General features: G+C 38.7%; 1 protein-coding gene across 5 annotated transcripts; it reads left to right on the top strand.

The window, feature by feature from the left end:
• Positions 1-11: 11 nt before the first annotated feature.
• On the top strand, positions 12-20,547 carry mrrf (mitochondrial ribosome recycling factor). Of its 5 annotated transcripts, none has more exons than XM_079861445.1 (8): positions 12-125; positions 1,577-1,613; positions 7,207-7,377; positions 7,687-7,839; positions 11,372-11,490; positions 15,296-15,387; positions 17,523-17,682; positions 19,583-20,547. In XM_079861445.1, the coding sequence occupies exons 3-8, from the start codon at positions 7,218-7,220 to the stop codon at positions 19,658-19,660; spliced, it is 762 nt and encodes a 253-aa protein (XP_079717571.1). In that variant the 5' UTR covers positions 12-125; positions 1,577-1,613; positions 7,207-7,217; the 3' UTR covers positions 19,661-20,547. The 5 variants fall into 5 exon arrangements, with proteins under 5 accessions (XP_079717571.1, XP_079717572.1, XP_079717570.1 ...); XM_079861444.1 differs by having other exon boundaries at positions 49-129; XM_079861446.1 differs by lacking the exon at positions 1,577-1,613 and having other exon boundaries at positions 15-125.
• The last annotated feature ends 6,647 nt before the right edge of the window (positions 20,548-27,194 follow it).

Below are 27,194 nucleotides of genomic sequence, written 5' to 3'. Positions count from 1 at the left end.
CCGCATTTTCTGATGACGCAAAACACTAAAATGCGATGACATGTGCCCTTGAGCTGCTCATGTTGTCAAAAAGTGAGTGTACTGCAAGCCATGCCTGCTAGGACACATTTCTCTACGTGAGGAATGTAAGTATGTGTGAATTACACTTGTATTGTTTGTCACGCTAAAATGCCTTAATGTATTTGTACTCGCTGTGTCTGTTTGAGTTTGTAGCGATGTGTGGGTTTGATTTATGTAACTCATAATGTAGCTAAGTTAGTAGCATCATGGCACTGCTGTGTGTTCACTTCAGTGTCCGTCATTTGTCATGTACTGCAGTCTGTGGTAATGCACACTTGCGTTAAAAATCAACAGTTTGTCTGTGCTGGAAAAAAATAATAATGGAAAATTCCTTGTAAATTATTCCTTGGGTAATGCTTGGAAACATTGTTATTAATGACAGACAGGGCATAAATTAATGGAAGGCAAAGTAAAGCATGTGTTGTTTTTTAGTTTCAGAATATGAGATTCATATATCATTGGTAAAAGGGTTGTTTTAGGTTGCCCTACCAGATTTATTTCACTTTTACTAACACTGTCTTCTGTTCTTTAAATGTTCCCTTTTAAGCACTTTCCTCTCATATATGATGGATCATAAACTATAAATGGCTCACTTCTCATCACTATGTAAAATAGAATCTATAATATAATAGCTAGAGATTTTATATAGGAAAATAAACTGGATATACATTAGAAAAAATTAAATAAATGTTTTAAGTTTTTAAAATCATAACATTTGTTAAATTAACACACTCCATCCAGTTTTATAGAGTATGGATATATAATAATAAAAGGCATGTATCATGTCATGATTTATTCATGATTTATTTCACCCTCATTATACAGTAGTCAACATTTGACGTGGATCAAAAAAGTTAATCAAACTTGTCCTAAGACAAGAACGGGTATTGTTCAAAATTCATGTAATTGTGATGAAAGGTTTTGATCCACTTCAAATGTTGACTTCTGAATTATAAATAAATATATATATTTTATTTTTTATTAACAAAATGTATTTCTTTAAAAAATAAAGAAAATAATGTTAAATACATTAAAATACAGTTCATAAATACAATGACTTAAATAAACCTTACATGATAAATTTGTTTTTAATTTTCAATTATAATTTATATTGATATTTTTAGAACATGAATGCATCAAGCTATATATCATAATTAAAAGAACTCCTTTGGTAATATTTTTGTCATTTTTGCAGGAAGGCTTTTTAATTAAAGGCATATCTCAATCAAAAAGGAATATTATCTTTGTTCACCCACAATTATTCACGTTCATTTTGTCCGTTGAACACACAAGGAGATGTTTAGCAGAATGTTCATGCTGCTCTTCTCAATACGATACAAGTGAATGGTGACCTCAGGTTGTTAAAAGGATACTTCGCTCAAAAAAACAATTCTGTCATCAACCTGTATGAATTTCTTTCGTCTGTGAGACATAAAAGAAGATTTTTGAGTTTTGGAAGTCAGTAGGCTCCAATGTTCCCAACATTCTTCAACATATCTTTGTTTGTTTTCCACAGAAGAAAGTACCTCATACAGGATTGGAATGACATAAAGGTGAGTAAACAGAATGACAGAATTAATTTTTTTTTTGGTGAATTACACCTTTAAAGGGGACCTATGCCTTTTTCCAGTCTTGATTTTGTTTTCTGGCTTTTTACTAGAACAGGTTTTCACGCTTGAATGTTCAAAAAACAGATTATTTTTCACATATTTGATATTGTTGCAGCACCTCTCTTCCCAGTCTGTCAGTAACGCTCTGGGCTGGGTTTCCCGTACAACGACTCGCTGTAACTCGCTACCATAGTACGATGCATTGCTGAAGAAATCAACTATAGTCACGACTGTTTCCCGAATCCATATTTTCACAAATTTTTCATTCAACCATGTTGGTCATTGATGTCATGCATATAGTGGAGTAATAACTTATTTTAATGAATCCGTACGAGATCGAATTAATGCTAGATTTTTTGCCATAAATTACAGACATGGCATCTGAGGACTATTTCTCATTTTTCTCAGTTTCTTTGCTTTATTTTAAGACTCAATCATAGGTTCGATCTAATGTACTAGACCACATGCGCACTCTTCAAAAACAGTGCTTTAAATCTCATGACAAACTTAAAGATGTAAATGACATTAGTATGTATTAGAAATAAAAGATATAGATTGTAGTTAATGTTTATTTTGCTCAAGATAAGGATTTATTAAGTCCACATGTTATAAAAACAAGAAACTATGTTTCTAACCGCAGGTCCAGAGCTGTCGTTCAGACCACACAACTTCGCGATGCTGTTTTCGAATGTTCGTTGGAACTATGGTTTTGGGAATCACGACTCGTTGAACGATGCTGATAATGACGGAACTTGTGACCATAGTTTGCTAACGATGCTTTCAGTAAACACACCCCTGTTTAGTTCCTGTCTCAATGAAGCCCCTCCTTCTGAAAAGCACAATGTGCTCTGATTGGTCGGCTGGACCAGTGTGTTGTGATTGATCAACCGTCCCTCCCCTTACCATAACCACAAGTTTCACACACTACTAAGGCCACATTTACACATAGCCGGGTATTTAGAGAAACGAATATTTCCCCCCCATCGTTTTCAAAAAAGTTGTCGTTTACATTAACCCGCATAAATACGCCGTCGAGCGCCATCATAACTATGCCAAACCTATGGGCGGCAGTGTAGGGAGAAAGATAAAGCCATGCAAGCCAATCAGAATCCTCAAAATGATAACAACGAATAGCACGAGCGACTTCCTGTTCCTTTCAAAACAACAGACATGGCGCGAGGTTCATGACGTAAGCATTTTCTGGCGCATAATGTGACGTTTGAGAACCTAAAACCCCGTTTCTCCCAGTTGACACGGCAACACATAACCGGCGTTTTCAGAAATCTCCACTTTGGCCGGAGTTTTTAGAAATAATCGTTTTCTGGGATAAAAACGGCGTTTTCGTGTAAATGACAGGCCAAAACGCAGGGAAATATCTGCGTTTTCCCATCGTGTAAACGGGGCCTAAAGCCTTGTGCACACCGGGATGATTATCGCGCGCGCTTATTGCCAGTTTTTTTCTAGACGTTTTTCAGCAGCTCCAGGCATGTGAACAAAAGCGCCAATCTCATTGGTCGACCAGTTTTTAACGCGGGGCGTCAAACCAAAAAAACGAACCTGAGGCGTTTTTGTTTTTTATTACGCTTTTACGCCTGGCGTGCATACTCACATTGGCGTCCTTTGTTTAGTCACGAGGCGTTAAACTTCAGCAATAAGCACGCGATAATTATCCTGGTGTGCACAAGACTTAACTCAAACAAGCCTTGCCTCTTTGCATATGGTGGTGGGTGAGGAGAGATTCCCTAATATGATTGTAAAGCACTTTGGGTGTACAGTAGTACATATAAGCGCTATATAAATGTCTCATTTATTCATTCATATGCCTTGGGCGGGAATTATTTAAATGAGGAATATTGTGACGTGTTTGTTCCCGGAAGAAAACTCAAGACTACAATCAGGGCGTTTCAGGGAGTTCAGAAACAATGCACACAGATATAGACTTTGAGCTTTGTAACTTTGCAGACCTATTTCATTCTCAAACAGCAAACACACTAAAGAAAGATGAACATGTAAAGAAGCATAATAAGATCACTTTAACAACCCTTGGTTACCATTAATTTAATTTGTATGGAAAAGAGCATCATGATTATTCTGCTAAAAATCTCTTATGTGTTCAATGGACAAAATGGTGGGGGAGCTATGCCTTCAAATTACAAATCCATGAAATACAGTTGCTTTTATCAATTGCGAGCCACACTGGTGTAAAAGCAGTGGCCAATACATCATGAAATCCAACCGTGGGTTCACATTACCACAACCAAGCCAATATGCAACACTGTCTCCGTTTTTACAGTAAGGACTTTTAACAGTTCACACTGTAAACATTTCTTTCATGAGGTGAGCTCATGCAATGAGGGTTTGCCAACCGCTGTCATTCCTACCGGTGTGAATCAAACGGCAGCGCGCTGTAACCCACAGACCACCTGCGCAACAGTTTTCTGCTTGACGGCCCCTCTAAACCCGCCATCGGCTCTTCTCCATCCACACCCCGTGGACCAAAACACCCGTGTCGGACAACTCCCATCTCCTAAGGACGACAAGAAGAGTCACGCTTTCCGTTTTTTGAGCTGCATCTAACCATAACAGCTGCGACTCCCATTGAACCCGCAACATGCATCATCAAGAGCTGATAAAAATCGCGGGTCGTGCGTGTAGTGGCTGCTATCAGACCCGTGCCATCGAGGTATCTTTATCACAGCAACTGTAAAAACACACAGCCAAACTTTTTTTGAAGCACAAGCCAGGCTGTATTTTGACTAGTGGGATACCTCACACTAGCCATAACAAAGAAGCACTGACAGAGGCGCAAGCAACCCGTGAGGTATAGCTCTTTTCCAGAGCACCTGCGCTGTTGTTACAGTCCACACTGATAAACAACCTCCATTTGAAGATTTATGCTACTAAACAGTGGGAAATCAACACCAGCAACACACACATTGCAGGACTCGGAGTGTCCACTAATGAGCTGATGAGTTGTATCAGATGTGTTGGATTAAGGAGACAGTGTTGGGGGACCTCCAGGACCAGGATTGAGGACCACTGCCCTAACCCTGAGAATTAAACTCAGCACTGTTTGTGCTCCGGACATGAATGATACGGCAAATCGTGCGGCTTGAGGGGAGTTGTGCCATTACTTTACTAAGCCATCAGACTTACAATTTTCACCTGGTGAACTATAAACAAGTTGGAAATTGTATAAACTTACATTGAAGGAAAGTCCTGAGAGATATCAAGGGACTAAAATCATAGAAACTTGGGGGAGGATTTTTTTTTTTTTTAACTGAAGCCAACTAAGAAACCACCCAGAACGCCCTCACAACATGCAAAAATGACGTTTGCACAGACATTTCTTCTGAAAATGTAAAAAAAAACACAACTAATTCGTTTTGACATTTTAAATTTGTATATATTAATATTTTATATTTAAAATATTGTTGGGAACAAAAAATAAAAAATATATTTTAAAATACATTAAAAATACGATTCATAAATGCAGTGACTTGAATAAACCTTATTGTGTGATAAATTTGTTTTTAATTTCTAGATCAAAATTCATTTTGATATTTTTGTGAACACTTGCTATCATACTCTATATTATATATATATTTTTTAAACTTAAAGTTTTAATTTTTCGAAGGATGAAATTCTTGGGGAAAAAACTGAGTAATTTGGCATAATTTTTTTATTATTGTGATTTGACCAACATTCAGAAACTTACAGAAAAACAAACATAAAACAGGAAATTATATCATGTAGACCGCTCCTGCAGGCCTTTATAACTGTCTGTCAAGGTCAATAAAGTCTCTTAAAATATCAGATAATTTGACCTTTTATGACAATAAAAATACTAATATTAATAATAAATTAAAATAAATAAATAAATTATTAAAAAATTATTAAAAAATAAATAAATTATTGTTTTATATATATATACAGTGCTATGCATAAGTTTAGACACCCATGCTAAAGTTGACTAAAAAGAGGAATAAAAAATCATCTTTTGGAAACTGAACTTAATGCCTTAATTTAAAAAATGAGGAAAAATCCAACCTTTAAGGACACCAATTTTCTTTGTGAATGAATAATGTATCGTAAATAAATAAATGTTCTTCCTTAAAATACAGGGTGCATAAGTTTGGACACTATATGTTAAATTCCCATAGAGGCAGGCAGATTTTTATTTTTAAGTATTTAAAAAAAAATTTTTTTTAGGATACTATGCATCCTGATAAAGTTCCCTTGGCCTTTGGAATTAAAATAGCCCCACATCATCACATAGCCTTCACCATACCTAGAGATTGGCATGGAGTACTTTCCATAAGATCATCTCTCAATGCAAATCAAACCAGCTATTAGGCTAACTGAAATAAAACTATGCCAATCTCTAGGTATGGTGAAGGCTATGTGATGATGTGGGGCTATTTTAATTCCAAAGGCCAAGGGAACTTTATCAGGATGCATAGTATCCTAAAAAAAATGTTTAAAAAAATACTTAAAAATAAAAATCTGCCTGCCTCTATGGGAATTAAGTTCAAGGCATTAAGTTCAGTTTCCAAAAGATGATTTTTTTATTCCTCTTTTTAGTCAACTTTAGCATGGGTGTCTAAACTTATGCATAGCACTGTATATATAATGCAACATGAATACAATGAGTTAATTTCAACTTTGCTCATGCATTTTAACTTGGAGGTTTAAAAGACTGTTTCTTTTTTGGACGCTCTTGATTTGTCATTTGCTTGAGATGTATTTGTACTAAAATTACAATGACACTATTTTAGGAACTATTGCAATGCTTTTTAGTTTGTTAGTGTCTGTTTGATGAAATTGGTGTGCTTTCCAGTCTCTGTCTCTGCTTTCACAATTTCTTAAAGGGATAGTTCACCCAAAAATGAAAATTCCGTCATCATTTCCTCACCCTCATATTGTTTCAAACCTGTGTGAATTTCTTTCTTCGGCTGAACACAAAAGAAGATATTCTGAAGAATGTCGGGAACCAAACAGTTGATGGATCCCATTGACTTCCACAGTATGGGGAAAAAAATCCAATGGAAGTCAATGGTGTCCATCAACTGTTTGGTTCCCGACATTCTTCAGAATATCTTCTTTTGTGTTCAGCCGAAGAAAGAAACTCATACTGGTTTGTAACAACTTGAGAGTGAGTAAATGATGACAGAATTTTAATTTTTGGGTGAACTAACCCTTTAAATCCCTCCCTGTTCTAGCTTGTACTATTGTAGATGATGTTTGAAGCTTTCTATTGCTAGCACTTCTTGTGTTATTGCCTCGTTGGCTTGTTGTATTCCACTTTTGTAAGTTGTTTAAAGTCAGATAAAGCCTCTGCTACATGAATAAAGTAAGTGTAAATGCCTCTGTACTGGTCTTTTAGATTTGTGAGACGCCCCCTGGTGGCAATTTGAATCTTAGCCAGTGGCCAATGTCCAAAGTTTTTTGTAACAGATCTCAAAATCTGTATTTGATGTAAAGTTGCTCTAAATGTCCTTGCATTAAATCATTTTCTTTCCATGCTTTGGTATAGTTTCCACAGACATGGCATTGAGTCATCTGAACCTCCTGCGGCCAGTATTGTGCAGATTTGTGCCTTCTGTTGTGAGGACCCCGCTGGTGTCTTGCTCAAGAGTCCCCTTTCTGCCCCGTCCCGTGGTCCTGCCGAATTATGCCCGTCATTATGCCACAAAGAAGAGTAAAGGTGAGTGGAGTACTCATCCCCCACAACAAAGAGCGTCCAGCATAGGGGTAGGAGTGGATGTTGTATTTGTTTTCCAAAGCAGTGCTTGTTTAGCTGCACTCAAGTGGGCTTTGAGCCCATATAAAGGGAGGAGAAATCCCCTCTTTTCCCTCTCTGACCTCCAAATCCTGCTTTCATTTGTAATTGCTGAAACAATCAGCCAGCATGCTGGTCACAATCTTTCATTTCTATCTCCAGCTTTTCTTTTGAAGGCACCAGTGATGAAGACGTTAATGTTTCTTTCTTCTTTGTTGCTTTTTTATATGTTAGCAAAGGCAAAAGGGCAGACGGCTAAAGTGAACATCAAGGCAGCATTGGTGGATGATATTATTAGCCTGGAGGAGGTGAATGAAGACATGGCTGCTGTCCTGACTACCCTGAAAGAGGATTTCAGCCGCAACCTCAGCATTCGCACATCACCAGGTCAGGACCACTGACACACAAGGCAACTCTGTCGCTTTAACCCGATGCTGTGATGCTTGACTCGTTTGCCCCTGCTGGTGGAGGTTATTACTACACCACCTGGCTGCATCTTTGATCATTGAAAGCCATTCAAAAATTCTGAAAGCAACATTAACATTTCTAAGCAACATTAAAATTATGCATATTTCTTCATATCATAGTAGATCTTATTTAAGAGTTGAGTTATAATTTGGAGAGCGCTGAACTGGCATTGGCAAGACTTCACAGAATTTGAATTAGACTGCAACTGATAATTCTATACAGTTACATAATTAATTTTGACTAATTTATTCACTGATATGTAGAATACTTCTGCTTCTCAACAAGTTCAATACTCTCAAAGCATGAAAACAGATTTTAAATTAGTCTACAGCACCACAACATGTCATCATATTTCATTTCATTGATTCAATTCATTATATAATTTATTAATTTGAAGTATGAGAATGCATGTTGACATGTTTATGGGTAATTTATGCTTAAAATAATAAATGTATTTTTATAGTGCAGTTATACCATATTTTGGGGATTTCACTCCACCTCCTTAAATTAAAATTGCAATTCTGTCACCGCAATTCAAATTCATTTAAGACTAAAGTTCAGGGTCCAATTCTCACTTTTAACTATAACTTGCTTATTAGCATGCATATTACTAGGATATTGGCTGTTTATTAGTACTTATAAAGCACATATTAATGCCTTATTTTGCATGACCGTATTGTACATCCCTTAATCCTACCCAGTACCTAAACTTAATAACTACCTTAGGAGTTTATTGAGGCAAAAGTTATAGTTAATAGTGAGAATTGGTCCCTAAATTAAAGTGTGGCCAAACAATTAATGGATGAAAAAGATCTTATCTTAAATATGAGAGATTTTTAGCCTTTTGATGATATCTACTATATTTTTATATTTATGTCTTTGCTCTGATATAGCTTTTATTTTTAATCAAAATTACTTTGAAAGCAGTTTTTCACTAAACACAGGAATGATATATATTAAATACCACATCGAGACTTCCATGGACTTTTTATTTTTAATAGCAAAGCAAACAAACAATTCAATCTGAGTTTTGAATTGGACAGTTTGAACTAATCCACAGAAATAATATGATTTCTGAGGCCATAAGAAGCTTTATTCACTGAAAAATCTTCCCGCAGACGATCACATTTTCGTACGTGCACTACTTTCGGATAAAACTTGTGCATCCCGATCAGTTACAAGACACAAGATCCTATGGTGTTTGGTGTCATTGACTTAAACCCACGTCATCTACATCAGAGCTCTTCAACTCAAGTCCTGGAGGGCCGGTGTCCTGCAGACTAATGTATCTAAAACTACCTGTTTGTATTTTGCGATTTGAACACCTTTATTAGCTTTTCCAGGTGTGTTTTGGTTAGGGTTAGAGCTAAACTCAACAGGACACTGGCCCTTCAGGACTTGAGTTTAAGAACCTTGATCAACATTATCAGTGTCACTGAGGTTACACAAGGCTAAGAGAGTATTGTGTTACCTCGTCCTCCCATGAGGATCAATGCACAGCGATCCACCTTTGCACATGTTCTGGCATTGACCATTGTTCCACAAGGTGGGGTCACCCTGTTTGCAATCCTACTTCCTGAAGTACATCCAGGTCGACCCCGTTCACTCCAGCCCAATCCCTAAAGACCCAACAGTTGGGCATTTGGGAATTGTGGTTGAGGAGTCCATGCTCTTCACTTTCACCTCCTGACCTTTGCCAGTCCTTTCCTCCTTTCTCCTTGATCCAGCATGGACTTGGCTCCATGGAACAAATATGGAAAGTCAGTGAGATGGCATGACGTTCTTTTAAGCAAATGATCAAATCATCTGGATTGAATTAAGCAGCGAGTTTATTATGAAGGACAGGAGAATCACCTTGGCCGAGGGAAGGAGGTTGCGGAGTGCAGGATTAATGTGGTGACCTGGCGTCTGGGCACAATATACGAGGATTACGACCTGTCGGTCTGTCATCTGTAGGATAGACCGCTTGTGCTTGGATCTCCGCAAATGTACCTTCTCTTGTTCCAGATAAATCTACTGTCAGAGGACATCGCTTCACAAAAGCCTTTGTATTTTCCAAACACCTCATCTCAAGGACAGAAGTTTGGTGGTTCCAGCAGAAGGCTCAAACAGCCATCATATGATGGTTCTTCAGCAAGCAAATAAATCTAACATCAAGCCAGTTTGCTTCTGAATATTGTCTAACCTTTAGGCTCTTGAAACTGTGAGGTCAACAATTGGTACCATGACCAGGAAGAGCCCATTTGGCTAATAACTTCCCTGTTAATCTTCAAGGTTTTTTAGTGGAGGAAACAGCAAAATGTTCCATGGAAGCGTTAGCAGATGTGAACGCTTCCAGGTAGCACACACACAATCTGAGGTGGGTTCCAGGGCCAAATCTCTCCATACCTTTGCTCATGACAAGATAATGGTCGAAGTTTGGTCAAAGTCACATATGCACTATTGAACCCATCTGAAATTGGACTGAAGCTGGTTTTCAAGGTTCGCAAAGTATGATCTTCTTAGATGTTACTGTTCAACAAGCTGACAAAATGGTACATATATGGAGAATTTGAAGTTCTGAAGTGTTTTCTTTGGGCTGAAAGGCACATGCAGGTTCTCTCATGAAAGATCAAAGTGCAGTGCAGTGCGTCTCAGCTGTTCTCCAGGCTCTCGTAAGTGTGGGATAAGTAAGTAAGGTAAGACCGGGGACAAAGGGCGGGAGACAGAAACATAGCTGTGTGAGGTTAGACAGATGAGGGAATGAGACATGCTGGTGAAATGCTCTGGTTTTCTGTCTGGAGTGAAAGGAGTGGGTGCTTTCATCCCTCAAGGAGAGCGAGACGTGTCGTCACAACAGCCATCCGAAGGTGCCTCTTCTTTTGCAACCTTTCATTTTTTGAGACGGGTTGGGAAAGGATATAGAAAGCAGGCAAATGTCTAGTTGACAGACAGAATTATTCCTTTGTTTTTCTTGAAGGGATAGAAAATTCTACCTCAGATCTGTATCACATTCTTTCTTCTGTGGAACAGACAAAGAATATATTATGTTGAAGAAGACACATTTTCAGCTTTTTTATCTACAATGGGATTCAGTGTTGGTTTGGGCCTCAAGTACTTTAATTGTATGGACAAAAACAGTTCTTCAGTTCAGAAACACATTTCCTGGGAGTTGAACCCATGAACTTGGTGTTGCAAGATATCTTGTTGGTTACTTGCTTTCGTGACTCACTAGATCACTCCACCCACAATGAAATTTCATTGCTCCAGTATCTCATGGCAAGTAACTGTATATCAAACATCACATCATCTCTGATTGGTTGTGATTGATTTGGATGCGTTTTGCTTTCATTGAGGACAGAAAAATAACTAGTTAGAAGTATGTGTTGTGATTCTTTATGATGTTTAGCTCGCTGAATAATTGTGGAGAAAACCACTGGTTAACAAAGGAATTGTGTTGTTATGTGTTCAGGTGCGCTGGACCACATCATAGTCACCACAAAGGATGGCAAATTTCCCCTGAACCAGCTGGGCCAGATATCCATGAAGTCTCCTCAGCTACTTGTGGTCAACATGACTGGCTTCCCAGAGGTATGTAACCAAACTACAGAAAGCTTCCTAGCAGAACTTCTCAGTTCACACTGCTGCATGCAAAGTCAAGCACACACACCGAAAACACACTCTTTCTCCTACTGAAACCTGAGTGTGATGGACTCTTTCCAGCCTGGTTTCAGAGCAATTGATTGATTGTTGGGGGAAGCCCTTTGTTCTTGGAGAACGATTGAAACGTAGGCCAAGAGTCTGTGGTTAGCTGTCAGGCCAGGAAATGACCGCAAAGTGCCCTCTGGAACTTAGACCTGAGCTAATGTGTGATATCTCTCTCTCTTTTCTGTGTCTTTTTGCCTCTCCACACATCGAGACCCTGTCTTTCTGTTTTTCCTCTCCTCCTTCTCCCGTCACCACACTCTCCGCTGATATATTTGAGTTCTTTCTGCGTGATGTTCAGATAACCCTAATGAGATTAATGCTTTCTCCTCTTGGCCTATGTCCACTCAATACCAAAGGCTCTGGTTTCCTGGTGTCTCTAAAACCCACCAATCTACCTTCGTCATCCATCCTGGGAGACTCCAAGCCAAAACATGTAAGGGATAATGTACAGTCAGCCAGCCATTATTACAAAGTACACCTTGATAGGATGATCAAAACCAAAGCAGTGGGGTGTTGCACCCTGAAGGTTATAAATAGATATTTATTTATATATTGAAATTTAAACAAATTTATGATTATCTCACTTAATTCTTCTGTTAACAGTCCATTAAAACATATTAGCCTTTAAATAACACTCCATGAATATTGCAATGTTAATTAATTGCATTGCATTGCATTGCATTTGTTGTCATGAAACGAGTGTAATATATAGTTACTGTAAGTAGTCATTATACAAAAAAACATTTAACTGCTGAATGCCGCAATTGTCCATGTAATGTAATAAATCCAGAAATATGACCAAATTTAACTTCCCTTGTGTGGGGTCACACATTATGTTATTGATATAATAATAAACCTTTTGCAAATGGATTTGCCTCTTCATCACCTCTATATTAACATAATGCTAAAAAACACCCTGCACAGTATTAAGGGGTCGATTCGCATGCTCAGATTACCATAATGCCAGATGCGGCTGTTTAGGGTGTCAGGAAAAACTGGCCATTACCTAACAGGCCTGCAAAAAACAACACAGAGGTGACTGGCCCGGCCCGAAAGCAAACAGCCTCATGATTGTTCTAATCCATTACACAATCTTTGAGAAGACGCCGTTGTTTTCCATTCGTTCATTAGAGGGCCGGAGAAGGTCCAGGCTGGTTGAGAAACCCCAGTGGCTGTTGTGTGTTGTGGTGCAGACAGCAGTCATTAGCTTTCGATCTCTGTGTGCCTGTGTGGGATCCAGAATCATTAAGAAAGCAGAGTTTTTTTTAGCCCACGGTTTCTCAAGCTGACTTTGAACCCTCTTGTTTTTTTTATCACAAGTACAGAGGGTAACTGGGCTTTTTTAAAAACTTCCTAACCAGAACAATACTGGTTTTACCGTAAAATTCTGAACTACCAGGAATTAATGATGGATGATGTTCAGAGGAATCACACGCACACAATGGCTGTGAGTCACTGAGTCAGACCTCACAAGAAATGCATTTAACATAAGAGGAGTGTACAGCTTTCTTTAAAAAGTGTGTGCGTATGTGCGTGTGTGTGTGTGAAAAAAGGTCAAATGTTATGCTGATTACAGTTCCAACATGCTTTAAAGATTGTAAAGATTCCTTTACAGATGATTCCACTTTACACTTGGATCTGTTATGAATGTTAAACAATAATTAATAATATTCTTGTGAAATATTTGTTTCGTTTTTTAGTATTCCCTTACACATTCACAACAGAAAAATAACAAAATCTTTTATTTACACATTGTCACGAACATCCAGTCAGAAAATAAATTGCACGAAATTAAAGGCTGAAAAAATGACTTGTGGTGACAGTGAGGGAGTGAGTTTTGTGAATCTTTATGAATGGCTCAATAAAAAGAATCAGTTCATGAGAATCATTTCTTTGTTAATCAGATGTCACTTGCTCGGACTGATGTGTGTACTCTAAGGCTAGTTCACACTAGCCGCGTTTCCATTACCGTTCAGATTGCGCAACTTGAAATTGAAAATTGAAAATTGAAAATACGCCGAATGGAAACAATTTCAGCGTTTTTACTCTCGCATTAGGTTGTTTTTTATGCAATTCTGCAATGGAAACATTTTTTTGCGTTTTTACAGGTCACCTGATGTAGATGGCACGGTATGTTTGGACAGAAGACGAGACAGTTCTTCATTAAACTTATAAAAGACTAAATAATTACGGGAATACTGTATTCTAAACCACAAAGTAATGTCACAATCAAGACCTCGAAGCAGATAGGAGGGAGAAACACCTCATACATGGCGCCTAACATCTCCTTCGATTAAAAATAATGGCTAGTGTGGCTAGTCATTCCATCATTTTTGGAATGACTTATTTCGAGAGGAAAAAATGGCGTTCAGTCGCATAACATCGGTTAATGTAAATGCCGCCATTTCGCAATAGTTTTTTATCGACATTTAGAAAATATCGCAAAGGTTTTGCATATATGTAATGCGCAAATCTGCGGCTACTGTCAGTCGAGAAACAGTTTTTGTGCATATCCGATTGAAAACTGATCAGATGTATCAAGTGTGAATGGTAAAAAAAAATCTGTTTCGAGCTACATTCATGTGGTTTGAAATCCTATTCAAATCACATTTCTGGAAATCCGTTTCAGTCTGACCGCTCTGATCAGATTTTGTGTGGTTTAATGTGACTTTCTCACACCGCGAAAACGTAAACGTCAGACGTTGTTATAGGAAACATCACTGCAGAAACAAGGTTGTGTTGTTGCAAAGTGACGGACGAGAAGAAAATGACAATATAATGGAGACATGTTTTGAGACCGGCGGAGTTGACAGCACAGAATAAAGCCACTCGTACCAGCCTCTTGTGTTTCTGCTATTGCTAGTCCAGTGCGCGGCTACATATTGTAAACAAGACAACATCTGTATTGTAAAGTCCTCCACATTGTGGTTGTTGTTTTTGCCGTATACCAAAATATTCCGGAAAACGAAAGAGCGCCATGGGACACACAAATCGGATCTGAACAGTTGCGAAACACAATGTGGACAGTCAATAATTCAGATCAGATTCCAATCGGATACACAAATAATTGGATTTGGACTCAGTGTGAACGTAGCCTAACAAGATGACATCTGATGAAACTGCATAAAGACAAACAGGAAGTTTGCAGACTTTGGCCAATGAAGCATTTTATTTTAATATTTCAATCATATACTGTGCAGGATGCAGTACACTAGTATTCCAAACAGTCTAAATCCTTATCCGTGAAACGGGGCGGCCCCCATGATGTATACTAGACTGCCTGCACACAAGTTCAGAGTGTAATCTCAGGCTAGTCTGGCCACAGGAGTTGTAATAGGTTATGAGGTGAACATGCAGAAACAGGGTCATGTGGGTCAATGCCCTGCACTGCAACCTCTCAGCTCCATCCCACGGGATCTGGCGCTGACAGCGCCCTGCGGCGCTTCCTACACCACACACTCCTCCCTCTGGAGCTCCGTCACGGGGAGATGCTGCCCAGCTCCTTCTGGATCAAAGGGCCTGGGGTCGGGGTACTCCACTGATCTGGAAGGGGCCGGTCTAGTGAGATATGAGGGCTGTAGAGATGCAAAGGGTGCATGAAGGTTTGCAGCAGGTACCGCAAGCCCAGCTGGCTGTCATTAGCTCTGATGTGTGTGTTTGTGTGTGTGTTTGTGCGACGTGTCCTCAGGCCACGGCAGCCGTCACTCGGGCCTTGCAAGAAAGCAGCATGGGACTCAACCCAGACGTGGAGGGCACCATCATCAGGGTGCCTGTTCCCAAGTGAGTGTTTTACCGCCCAGGGCCTGAATCCTCATGACCACTCTCACCTTTCCTTTTAACATCACTTTCTACAAGCAATGTTTGCTTTCTCTTCCGTTTGTCTGTGCAATGCCATTTTCCCAATGCTAACATCTTTTGTCTTTTTAACTTAAAGGAGAACTCCGGTCAATTTTAACATTGAGCAAATTTTTTTGTAAATTTGTAGTGCTGTCAGTACAGAGAACAACGACAGAAATCGGTGTTGCCTACACCGTGTTATCCTCTTTTTAAAATTTGCACCCTGTTGACTTCAATGGGGCAAGTTTTAAACCTGCTTTTAGCCTCTTAACATCCTTGATGTGTCATTACAAGTGCACAGCCAATGTGAGTGATTCCTTCAGAGTGAACACGAGTGAGTCTGACTGCAGTAGATGTGAAAGATATGAATTCACCCGTGTTCACTCTGAAGGAATCACTCACATTGGCTGTGCACTTGTAATGACACATCAAGGATGTTAAGAGGCTAAAAGCAGGTTTAAAACTTGCCCCATTGAAGTCAACAGGGTGCAAATTTTAAAAAGAGGATAACACGGTGTAGGCAACACCGATTTCTGTCGTTGTTCTCTGTACTGACAGCACTCCAAATTTACAAAAAAATGAGCTCAATGTTAAAATTGACCAGAGTTCTCCTTTAAGGCAAGCTTCACAATTACTATTGCACATGACTATTTTAGAGGGGTTTTGCACACTTTTCAGTTGACCAGACTGGGAGATCATCTAGACCTAGGGATGCACGATATATCGGTCAACATATCGGTATCAGCCGATATATGTTCATTATGTTCATGTTATCGTTATCGCCCGATAAGAAAATTTGGCCGATATATTAAAGCCAATAAATAATGGATTATTTCCTTCAGCTGAGACTCTTCAGACGCACACTGTTTAACATGATGGTTTGAATTGCTCAAAATATGATTGGAATCAATCACTTCAAAAAAGGAAAATACCTATAAGTGCAACATGTGCAGCGCAAGTCTGTCATATAGGCTACATAAAATTATAATATAATTGTGTCCTTGGGACATGGCTTTTAATAGTGAGACTTTTGTTTTTCGTAATTAGGCTCTCAAAAACTATATAAAAATTTGGATTTAGATTTATCGGACAATATATCGGTTATCGGCTTTCAAATATGAATCGGTGCATCCCTACCTAGACCAGCTGAGAACCTGCTTGGCCTTTTTTCACTTAGGGCAGTAAACAATCACTAGCAACAATCACCTAGCATAGCAACACCCTAACAACCACCCAGAATGCATAGGAACTCCTTAGTAAGTCACCACCCAGAACATTCTAGCAAGGGCTGCATGCTTTTCTTCTTTCTTTCATTTCAACCATATCCTGTTCTTTTAAATCTGAAATATGTATTCAAAATGTATCTGTTGTCTGTTCTGTTAGGGTTTAAGATAACTTTGTATTGCTATTTTTCATGTTTTCCCCTTCTGTGCTTCAGACACTCTCTATTATATTTGATACAAAGAAGAAAACTCAGTGGTCTTCGATCTCTGACCACCGCTCCTCTTCCCTGCCAAGCCAAATAGTCTCGCCGCACGGCCTTCATTCTACAAAACTCTTTGATTACGAGGCCGCGCTACAGCTACAGCAGCAGGTGCTTGTCTGGCAGCGCGCGTGAAGGGGCCGAACGTCTCGCCCGTAATCAGCGCAGCCTCGTCGCATGCATTTGCATTTCTAAAGAGAGCGGGAGGCTTGATTGGCTCAGAATCAGTAATTATGAACATTGTTTGTAGTAAACAGACAGTACTCTTGGACTGTTTGCAAATGGCTGGCAGCAAAATGCCAATTATAAGATGGGGAAACTTCTACACCTACAAAAAAATTTGGGCAAGAACAACAGTTTGTTGATTGTGAAACTTTTTAGTTTCAGATTATAGCTGTTTCTGGCTTAAAAATGTATCATAAGCACACATTGTCTGTCATAAGCATCATATTAGCAAAGTCTAAATAACATAGTCTGGACAATCAGATTTTCTCTCGCCTAAAAATATAAGTCTGCAAGACTTTTCTTCAGGAAATGATTATGATCTAAAATGAGTCATGTACTGGGTTGGTTTAACCGTATATTTGTCTGGCAGGGTGACGCGAGAACACCGGGAGAATCTGGTGAAACTGGCGAAGCAGTTCAGTAACAAGGCCAAGGACTTGCTGAGGAGAGTACGGTCCAACACCATCAGTCAACTGAAGAAGTCCAAAGAGGGCGTCTCCGATGATACCATTCACTTGATCGAAAAACAGGTCATACAAATGAGGATCAATATAAATTTTTTTTTTTTTTTTTTGATTTATCAGTTGGAGTAGTGATGGAGTATTTTGAAACTGTTTTAGAATAACAACAAAATTACAGAAATTCAATATAGATACCACTGTTTAATAAATAAATATAATTATAAATTGTATTATTATTATTATTAGTAGTAGTAGTAGTAGTAGTATTAATAATAATAAATAATAATGGTTTTTATCATTAATAAATAAATATTAAATTGAAAGTACTGTTGTAGAACAACAAAATGACAGACATTCAATAAAGACACCAGTGTTTAATCATTAAATATTCATTATAAATTATTATTATTATTATTATTATTATTAGTAGTAGTAGTAGTAGTAGTAGTAGCAATAGTGGTAGTAATAATTCTAATAATAATAAATAAAAGTAATATGATACTTTTTCATTTATAATAGATTATTATGTATTATTATTAGTAGTAGAAGTAGCAGTATTAATAATAATAAATGACAATATTATTAATAATAGTTTTTATTACTTTCTAGTCAAATCGATTAATCGCATCTAACATAAAAGTTTGTAAATATATATATATATATATATATATATATATATATACACTCACCTAAAGGATTATTAGGGACACCTGTTCAATTTCTCATTAATGCAATTATCTAATCAACCAATCACATGGCAGTTGCTTCAATGCATTTAGGGGTGTGGTCCTGGTCAAGACAATCTCCTGAACTCCAAACTGAATGTCAGAATGGGAAAGAAAGGTGATTTAAGCAATTTTGAGCGTGGCATGGTTGTTGGTGCCAGACGGGCCGGTCTGAGTATTTCACAATCTGCTCAGTTACTGGGATTTTCATGCACAACCATTTCTAGGGTTTACAAAGAATGGTGTGAAAAGGGAAAAACATCCAGTATGCGGCAGTCCTGTGGGCGAAAATGCCTTGTTGATGCTAGAGGTCAGAGGAGAATGGGCCGACTGATTCAAGCTGATAGAAGAGCAACTTTGACTGAAATAACCACTCGTTACAACCGAGGTATGCAGCAAAGCATTTGTGAAGCCACAACATGCACAACCTTGAGGCGGATGGGCTACAACAGCATGGTTTTATTTCAGTTAGCCTAATAGCTGGTTTGATTTGCATTGAGAGATGATCTTATGGGAAGTACTCCATGCCAATCTCTAGGTATGGTGAAGGCTATGTGATGATGTGGGGCTATTTTAATTCCAAAGGCCAAGGGAACTTTATCAGGATGCATAGTATCCTGGATCCATGAAGTAACTGGCCTTTAAAAATAAAAATCTGCCTGCCTCTATGGGAATTTAACATAGGGGTGTCCAAACTTATGCACCCTGTATTTTAAGGAAGAACATTTATTTATTTACGATACATTATTCATTCACAAAGAAAATTGGTGTCCTTAAAGGTTGGATTTTTCCTAATTTTTTTAATTAAGCCATTAAGTTCAATTTCCAAAAGATGATTTTTTATTCCTCTTTTTAGTCAACTTTAGCATGGGTGTCTAAACTTATGCATAGCACTGTATATATAGTATACTATATATATATACACACACACACACACATATATTTACAAACTTTTATATTAGGTGCGATTTAATCGTGATCGATTTGACAGCACTAGAAAGTATTGTTATTATTATTATTAGTAGTAATAGTAGTACTAATAAATAATACAATTTTATTATCATTAGTAGTAGTAGTAGTAGTATTAATAATGATAATAAAATATTATTAATAATTATTGTTGTTGTATATCAAATAAATCACTACCCACAAGGTATTTTTGCAGTTACGTGAATGTGTGACTATTATTTATAAAGTATGTATAACTAATCACAATTTGCATTTGTTCTGTCCCATATCACCAGGTCCAACAAATGGCAGACAGTTACGCGGCAGACATCGACAAACAACTGGCCACTAAAACCAAGGAGTTGCTTGGATGACAACAAGGCCTTCCAAGTCTCGCTAACATCAAGACAAAGGCAGTCAGCTGTTCTTAACTGGAACAAAAATCCCCCAAACAGAAAACCAGTTAATGATGGTGGTGATGGAAGCGCTGAAGGTGGTGTTTTGGACGGTGTTTGGGTGTTTTTCTCATGCATAAACAAATGTTGGCGTGGCACGCCAGTGGCTTATGGTGCTCCTTGTGTTCACATCTCCAAACAAACAAACGGAGGACAAATGAAGTTTTAATGTGATTTGGGGTACTCCTCCTAATCAAAGCGATGCCACAAACGGGCTGTTTATGTAAAAAGCACCGCACTGAATGTAAACTCTGTGTTCTTCACAGGACGGTGAAAGTCACACAGGGTGGAGAACGAGTGCACACGGCAACACGCTGCCAACATTTGTTTCGCATTGACTATTGCAGCCACCAAGCTAAAAATAGTCATTATTTTCATCTATATAATCAGATCTAGCAATGTAAACTGAATAAAATGCATTGGTTATTATTCTGGTGCTGTAGCCCACTCTGTTTGTGTGTGTGTGTGTGTGTGTGTGTGTGTGTGTGTGTGTGTGTGTGTGTGTGTGTGTGTGTGTGTGTGTGTGTGTGTGTGTGTGTTGTCTTTTGAATCATATTTCCACATCTGCTTGTTTTTGTTTAATAATGTTTAACAATGCTGAATTATTGATTTGGTTGACAAATATTCCAAGGTGTTTCGGCTTCCCTCAGCTTTTCACTCATCAGTGAACATTAAGAACCTTTTTTTCTAAGTGTGTAGAACATTTTAATAATCTAAAAACCGTTTTTTCTTCTATAAAGGACCTTTTATGTGATGAAAGATTCTTCATGGAATCATAGATGCCAATAAAGAAACTTTATTCTTTTTTCAGACTTTGCATATCTTCAGCATGTTCTTTCTGTTTAAAGTCACCATGAAATCAAAACGGACAATTCTTATTTTTTTACGGAATAATACAGTGTTTATTATAAATGACTTGAATTTATGTGCCCCTCATAATCTTGAATCAAAGTAGCATCTCTGATGCGATTACTGGCGTGAGGGCGGGGCGACCTGTCACTCACATGAGATCCACCAATAGCAAACCACAACCATCCAATCAATTCCCCATAGACAAAATCAAATCCCGCCCTACATTTGTTCTTGTTCCAGAAGCCATTTCACTCGGATATACACAATAGGGAATAATAGACTGTCGCAACTTCCATTTCATGCCGACTTTAAAATGAACTTGAACAATAAAAATGGAAAATAATTTAAAGAAATGTTTTACTACAGTAGCTGGACAAAAGCCAAAAATGGCAATAACGTGACTTGTAAACAGGAAATGCGGATTTTTCTAATCAGTTGTGTAAGAAAAGTAACTATGGTCCACCATGCTTTGTGGTTGCATTATCACGTCCTGGCTTCCTTAAACATTTTAATAATAGAACATTCCGTCGTCAGTTATTCCGAGTCACAATATCCAACACTATTCCTTGCACGTCAGTGCCGGTAACCGAAAAGCATTGTCTCTAATGGATGAAAACATGGGGTCGCTAAATAAACAAAAGTTTCGAGGAGCTAGTTCGCAGACAGAGGAAATGGCCAGGTTTCCCCCGGTCCATATGTCAGCAATTTGGGGGCATTGTATACCTTGGCCTGAGAGAGCGGCTCATGATCGATGGAGGGGTGAAAATCCCGAGTCTCTGGCTCTGCACGTTGCCCCGAAAATTGCTTTCAGCTGATAGCTTCATTTCACTTGACATTTATCAAGTGGATTACTGTGTGTTTCTCTGTTTACCGCTACCATGATGGAGAGGATTGCGATAGCAGCGGGGGGAGACCGAATGTTTTTCCTTCTGTGTCACTGGAAATATATACATGTAAATTGGCTCTGTAAACTCTTGAATTGACAGTAAACTCCCATCGCAGAAATATATACTCTACGGGTTTGTGGACCGTCACCTCTTGACCTGTCAGAAAGGGGTCAGTGTGTGTGTGCGAAATCAAAACAACATCGCATCTGCTAATAGCCGACCTAAAAGTGTCCAGCCACCTTTTCAGTCTTGCAGTGTGGAAATGTGTGGAAACCTTGCACATTCCCTGCCTAGTTTGCATGCAAATGATTTAGGACTGCACTGCATTATTCATTCTCACTCTTGTGACAATGCTAGAACACTGATATGCTGGTTAGTGGGAATATGAGCACTTTACAGACAACGGGGTCTCCAGGAGCAGAGCAGCGCTATTATGCTTTCCCTGTCCGCGTGCGCTGATTACGGTGCACGCACGCATCCGTACGCGGAGATAGTTACCGGGGACCTCGAGAGCGCGTTTAATCACTTCAGCGGCACCGAATTGGCTCCCGCGCGCTCGACGCGTCCTCGCCTGAAGTGCGCGAGCCACCCCGACCGCCTCATCAAGAATCCAATCAGTTTAAGCGCGAGATGCACTTCGCTGGAGATGAAAAAAGCTTTTCCGTCGGGATGTCGGTGCCATAAGGGCATGATCACTGCATATGCAAAGTGGAAGGGAAATTAACGCGGATTCTCTTTCTTCTGATAGTCATGCATATATCAGGGGAGCGTGTAAGGAGTTCGAAACGAAGCCTTTTCTGGCGAATGCATTATTCATTCTTGATCTCAGGTCAATCTGAGCGCTTTTTAAAGAATTACACAACTTAATATGTGGTTTGGTTGTGAAATGCATTGAAATGTATGTAGGTAGCCTATACGTAAACGTGCGGTTAGATGTAACCGCTGCATGCTCATGTCACTTCACACTTGAATTGGACTTCGAGCTCGCTGCTGTTATTCGATATCAGCCTAACAAACTTTTCCTCCGTGATCATTTATTATGTGGCCTGCGATAAAGCACAGTGCTGAAATCCCTCTTACTTAATTATTTTTCCTGTTTTTTCCAGTTTTCAACAATTTAATTAATCTCTTTAAGAGTCTCCCATCATTTTGTGGATATTTTCAGCCATGTGTTTTTGTAAACTGTTTTTTTTTTTTTTTTTTTTTAAGAAATTTGAGCATTTGTGTGTCCTTGTAATCTTTAATCAAAATAACTTCCCCTCCCTCTTGCAGCAACATCTCTTGATCTCTGATGACGTGTTTACTGGCGCGAGGGCGGGGCAACCTGTCATTCAAATGAGATCACAGCATTTAGCAAAACACAACCATCCAATCAATAGAGTGATGCAGGTGACGTCAGAACCCGGAAGACTAAATATTTCACAGGGGGTTCCTTTGGGATTTTACTGAGGTTTTATAATGGGGCTTTTCATTTTTTGTGTAAAATTAAGCCTATGGTAAACACAACTTGACGATATTATGACATTTTTTTCTACAACGTAAATTGCACACTCCAAACTGTCTTATCTAATTACTTATTAAAAACGTACATTTTCAAAAATGAACATATTGCTTCAAAATTCACATTTTTGCAATCGGTGTGTGTAATTTACGTTGTAGTACAAAACGTCAAAGTAGGCCTATATTCAAGTTATGTTTATCATGGGCTTTATTTTACACTTAACCCATCATAAATAGGCCTATACATTATATAGGTTTCCATATTAGCCATGGGCTATAAACCATGATTTGCTGCTTGCTATTTCTAGATTCAGGTGGTATTAGGGGGAGTGACATGTTCGCTTTGGGGGCATCTGATTGGACAAAAAGTCATCAATATTTTTGTTTTCCAGGAAGAGGAAATGTGGAATTTTTAAAAAGTAGACTAAACTTCAACTTTTTGCTGTCTTGCACTATAAATGCAAATCTAGTTTTTAAAACAAATCTGTAAGTTGGGACTTCCCAAACCTTGCCCTCCATCTAACCTGAACGACCTAAATCTGCGCTATATGTGCAATTACATCCTGGCACAGGGTGCGCTCATTAGATGAATCCTATTGAACAGAAACGTCTTTGAGTCTGAAGTGGTTAAACTGTCATTTCAAATCGTCTGGACCTTGTGATTACCGGCACGGGAGGAATTATATATTTAGCTTTAAGTCCGTAGCGATTTCCTGCCCCTGTCTTGATCCTAAGTGACTGGAGCACTAGATACCCCCATCTCCACGGAGTCGTGATATTCCCCCAGGAGGACTGTAATCAACGGCTCAAAGCACGGAGAGACGCGAGATGAGGCGAGTGCGGGTCACGGCGTACATGCGCGCGTGCTCAAAGCTGTCTGCGCTGCTGCTGAGCGCATATTATTCATAAGTCTTTACTGCACAAACCAGAAGGGAGGCACCTGCCATGCAAGTTAGTTAGAGGGACACGCGACTGGGGTGAGAGGCCTTGCTGAGCACGTGATCACAAGTGACAGTGGAAGGGAATGAAAGTGGACCGCAGTTCTGTGTCACGAACAGATCTAAAGATTGGGTAGTGGAGTAACTCGCCATCTAATAAGGCACAGAATGAGTTTTTGCAATGCTATTTCGCTACTTATCCATTGGTTTTCTATCTATGGAAACATCTGCTATATAGACGGATGTGTTTGACCGTTGCGCTCAAGTCTTTTGCAGCGTTTCGCGCATGACCCGGCTTTCTAAAGTTAAAACTTTTTATAGACCTTGAAGGTTTTTTTTGTTTGTTTGTTTGTTTTTTACCTTGAATTGCCCCTTTAAGGCCACCTTATGAGATTTCACAATGAGTAGGCCTAGCATGAAAAAATAAAATGTTTACTTCTTGAGTTTATAGGGTGGTGGTCTCACATAGGCAGACGAGTGGCATAGAGTCTGGTCGACTTTCACTGCGTCCGAAATCACGTTGGCCTACTACTGAGTTTGAACTTGAACTTATTTTGCGACTGTTAAGTATGTTCTATAGTATAAATGTGTGTAGTACACACTAGGGTCATATAGGTATAGGTCATCAGGGGACTTTTCCTTGTTTTTTGAAAATATGTTTTCGGACACACTGCTCTTTTAGCATACTATTTTTCCTATGTAGCTGGGAAGTATTAAATTGTGGACTCAGCGTTTGTACATTATTCTGGCCAAGATCCGCCCACTTACACAAGAACATGTAAGTAGTAAGTATGAAGCCTATAGGCCTAAATGGCACAAAAATAATAGACCGGTATGGAAAAACTCGATATAGTGTGCCGCTAATGTTTGTGCGTAAGAAATTAGCATGTACAAATGATTTCGCAAGCAAAATTTCTGTCTGTCTGTCAAGTTAATGTATACTCATTGTATTCATGTTGGTTTCATATGGTTTTGAAAAACCAAAATTAAGAAAAGTTCCAATTTAATGACAAAAAATGTCATGTGGTGTAACCAAAAAATAACATTTTCCTCATGCCATGAATACATGCGAATATACACATCTTAATCATTATTTAATTTTTTTTTTTTAATATGTTTCCAAGGAAAACAAATATATATATTTTAAAAAATTTTCTTCATATAAAGGCTGGTTGTACACCCTGAACATGTATATTTGAATACATTAATTGATAGAACAAAAAAATGCTATAGGCCTATGCTAATGAGGCTACATGTGCCCATCAAAGCTAAATGACATCAGAGAGCAGACTCATGATGTGTTACAGAGCCCCTCTTATCAAATGTTAAGTCACAAAAAAAGGATTAATGCATCGGAGTCGAATACATGATAAGCTTCATTAAAAAGGATTGTCTTTTCGAGGGTAAATGCATGGAGTGGACAGGAAGTCTACTAATCTGTAACCTGATGCGCAAGGAAGGAAGGACTCAGGAACCAGCCTTCAGAGCTTTCACCAATCATATTCATCACAGAACCCAGTCCAGCCTCATTAGACCACAGCGCTGCACTTAACTAAACATCTTTTCCATAAAATAAATGCTTCCAGGTTACCCTCTGCGCAGGTCGCACTCGCATCTGATCTCAATTATCGTCGTGCAGCGGTCGAGGATCGAGCCCAGCCAATGGCGGTGATGTTGGACCTCTGAATCCACCGGCTGAAAGCGTCAACTGTGGCGTACATACGTCCTGTATGTCACATTAAACAATGGGGGTTGGGGGTCTTATTGAATAATTGGTTCCTCATGGGCTCTTTCTGGAGGAATATTAATTACGGGATGATTTAAACCTTTTTGGGGTCTTTGGGTGAGCGTTGTGAGGGGAAGTAAGGCCTAGTGCTGGATGGTGTAGCGTTTGATGGGTTTAACTGTCATTTTGTTTGGGAGGAGATTGGACATTTGGTGTGTAGTTCAAGAGGAGGCATTTCTCGTCTAGAGGATTTCATGTGGACTGAGGTTTTGGCAGTGTTTCCCAAATTAATAGAGTCTTTCAGCATCTAATTTTTCTTACGGTCGCTGGAAATGAAGAAAAGAAAAGCACAATGAGGAAAGCTGCGCCACATATGCTTTCTGCTCACACAGGAAAATAGCCTAGGCCCACTTGTTTTTTCCTCAGACAAGATGCCAAAAAGAAAAAAAAAGGTGGAAATAGTTTGTTTGTCTACCTCTCCTGTGGTCCTTCGATCCTTAAAGACACATATCAATCATCTATCTTTTTAGTCTAGCTGTGGTTAGTCTTAAAGGCAGCAAAGGCTTCATTTGAATGTGTTTATTAGGACTGAGCATGCAGCATTTAGGCCTACTTAATTTCAGCTAATTGCACTTTCTCCTGATTTAGACAAGACTCCACCATGTGGCATCATGTAGAACAACAGCCTGAGGTGATTAAAAACCTCAGCTTGTCATCTATTAACTTTATCAATTCATCATAGTAGACTCTTATGACCATAGGCGGAAATCGCGGGGGGGTCGGGGGGGTCAGGACCCCCCCTATCTGAGGGTTGTCCCCTCCTAAAAATATAATTAGCCTAAAATATGTGTATTGTAAATAATATAATGATATATACTTAAAATAATTGTTTAAGTAGTAAAACAATAAAAATGCAAACGGGGCAAATACAAATAAACGTTTTAAAATGTTGAGTCCCCCCTCCCTTGCCTCAGTGCTTCGGTCCACTGCCCGCTCCCCTTTTACCTCATCACAAACAACTCCAATAAACTCCAGTAAGTCAAGGCTATTTTATTTACTTTAAACCTCGGATGAAGTGATTATTTTCTCTTTAATACAGAATATGCTGCGTCTGCGTCATTAATAAATCATTGACATAAAATGTTATGATAACCAATCACTTACTTTTGTCACCGATGTAGGCTAGTCCACCTCGCTATGTTGGCGATTATAACCTTGTTTTATACAGTCTGTGCGTTAAACGTTACCTAGATTGTTTAAAACCGTTCCCTCACACACACACCCAAAGAGTGTACGCATACACCTTGTGTAGTCTTGTAGATTAGACAAGTGCGGGTGCGCATTTAGATTTTCACGCTTTCACTGTGTGATTTAGTCAGTTTATATCATTTAATATAGTTAATCTAATATAATATCACACAAAGAGTGCAGTTTTTCTCCAGATATTAACATGATAATAAATGTGATTTAATAAATTGATAATTGAAAAGTTTACTTTTAGACACCATATTGCCTGTTTTAACTATTTCGCCAACGAAAATAGTTGAAAA

The sequence above is a fragment of the Squalius cephalus genome (assembly GCF_949319135.1).
Source record: "Squalius cephalus genome assembly, chromosome: 24".
NCBI classification, from domain to species: Eukaryota; Metazoa; Chordata; class Actinopteri; order Cypriniformes; family Leuciscidae; genus Squalius; species Squalius cephalus.
This window is presented reverse-complemented; position numbering and strand designations above follow the sequence as displayed.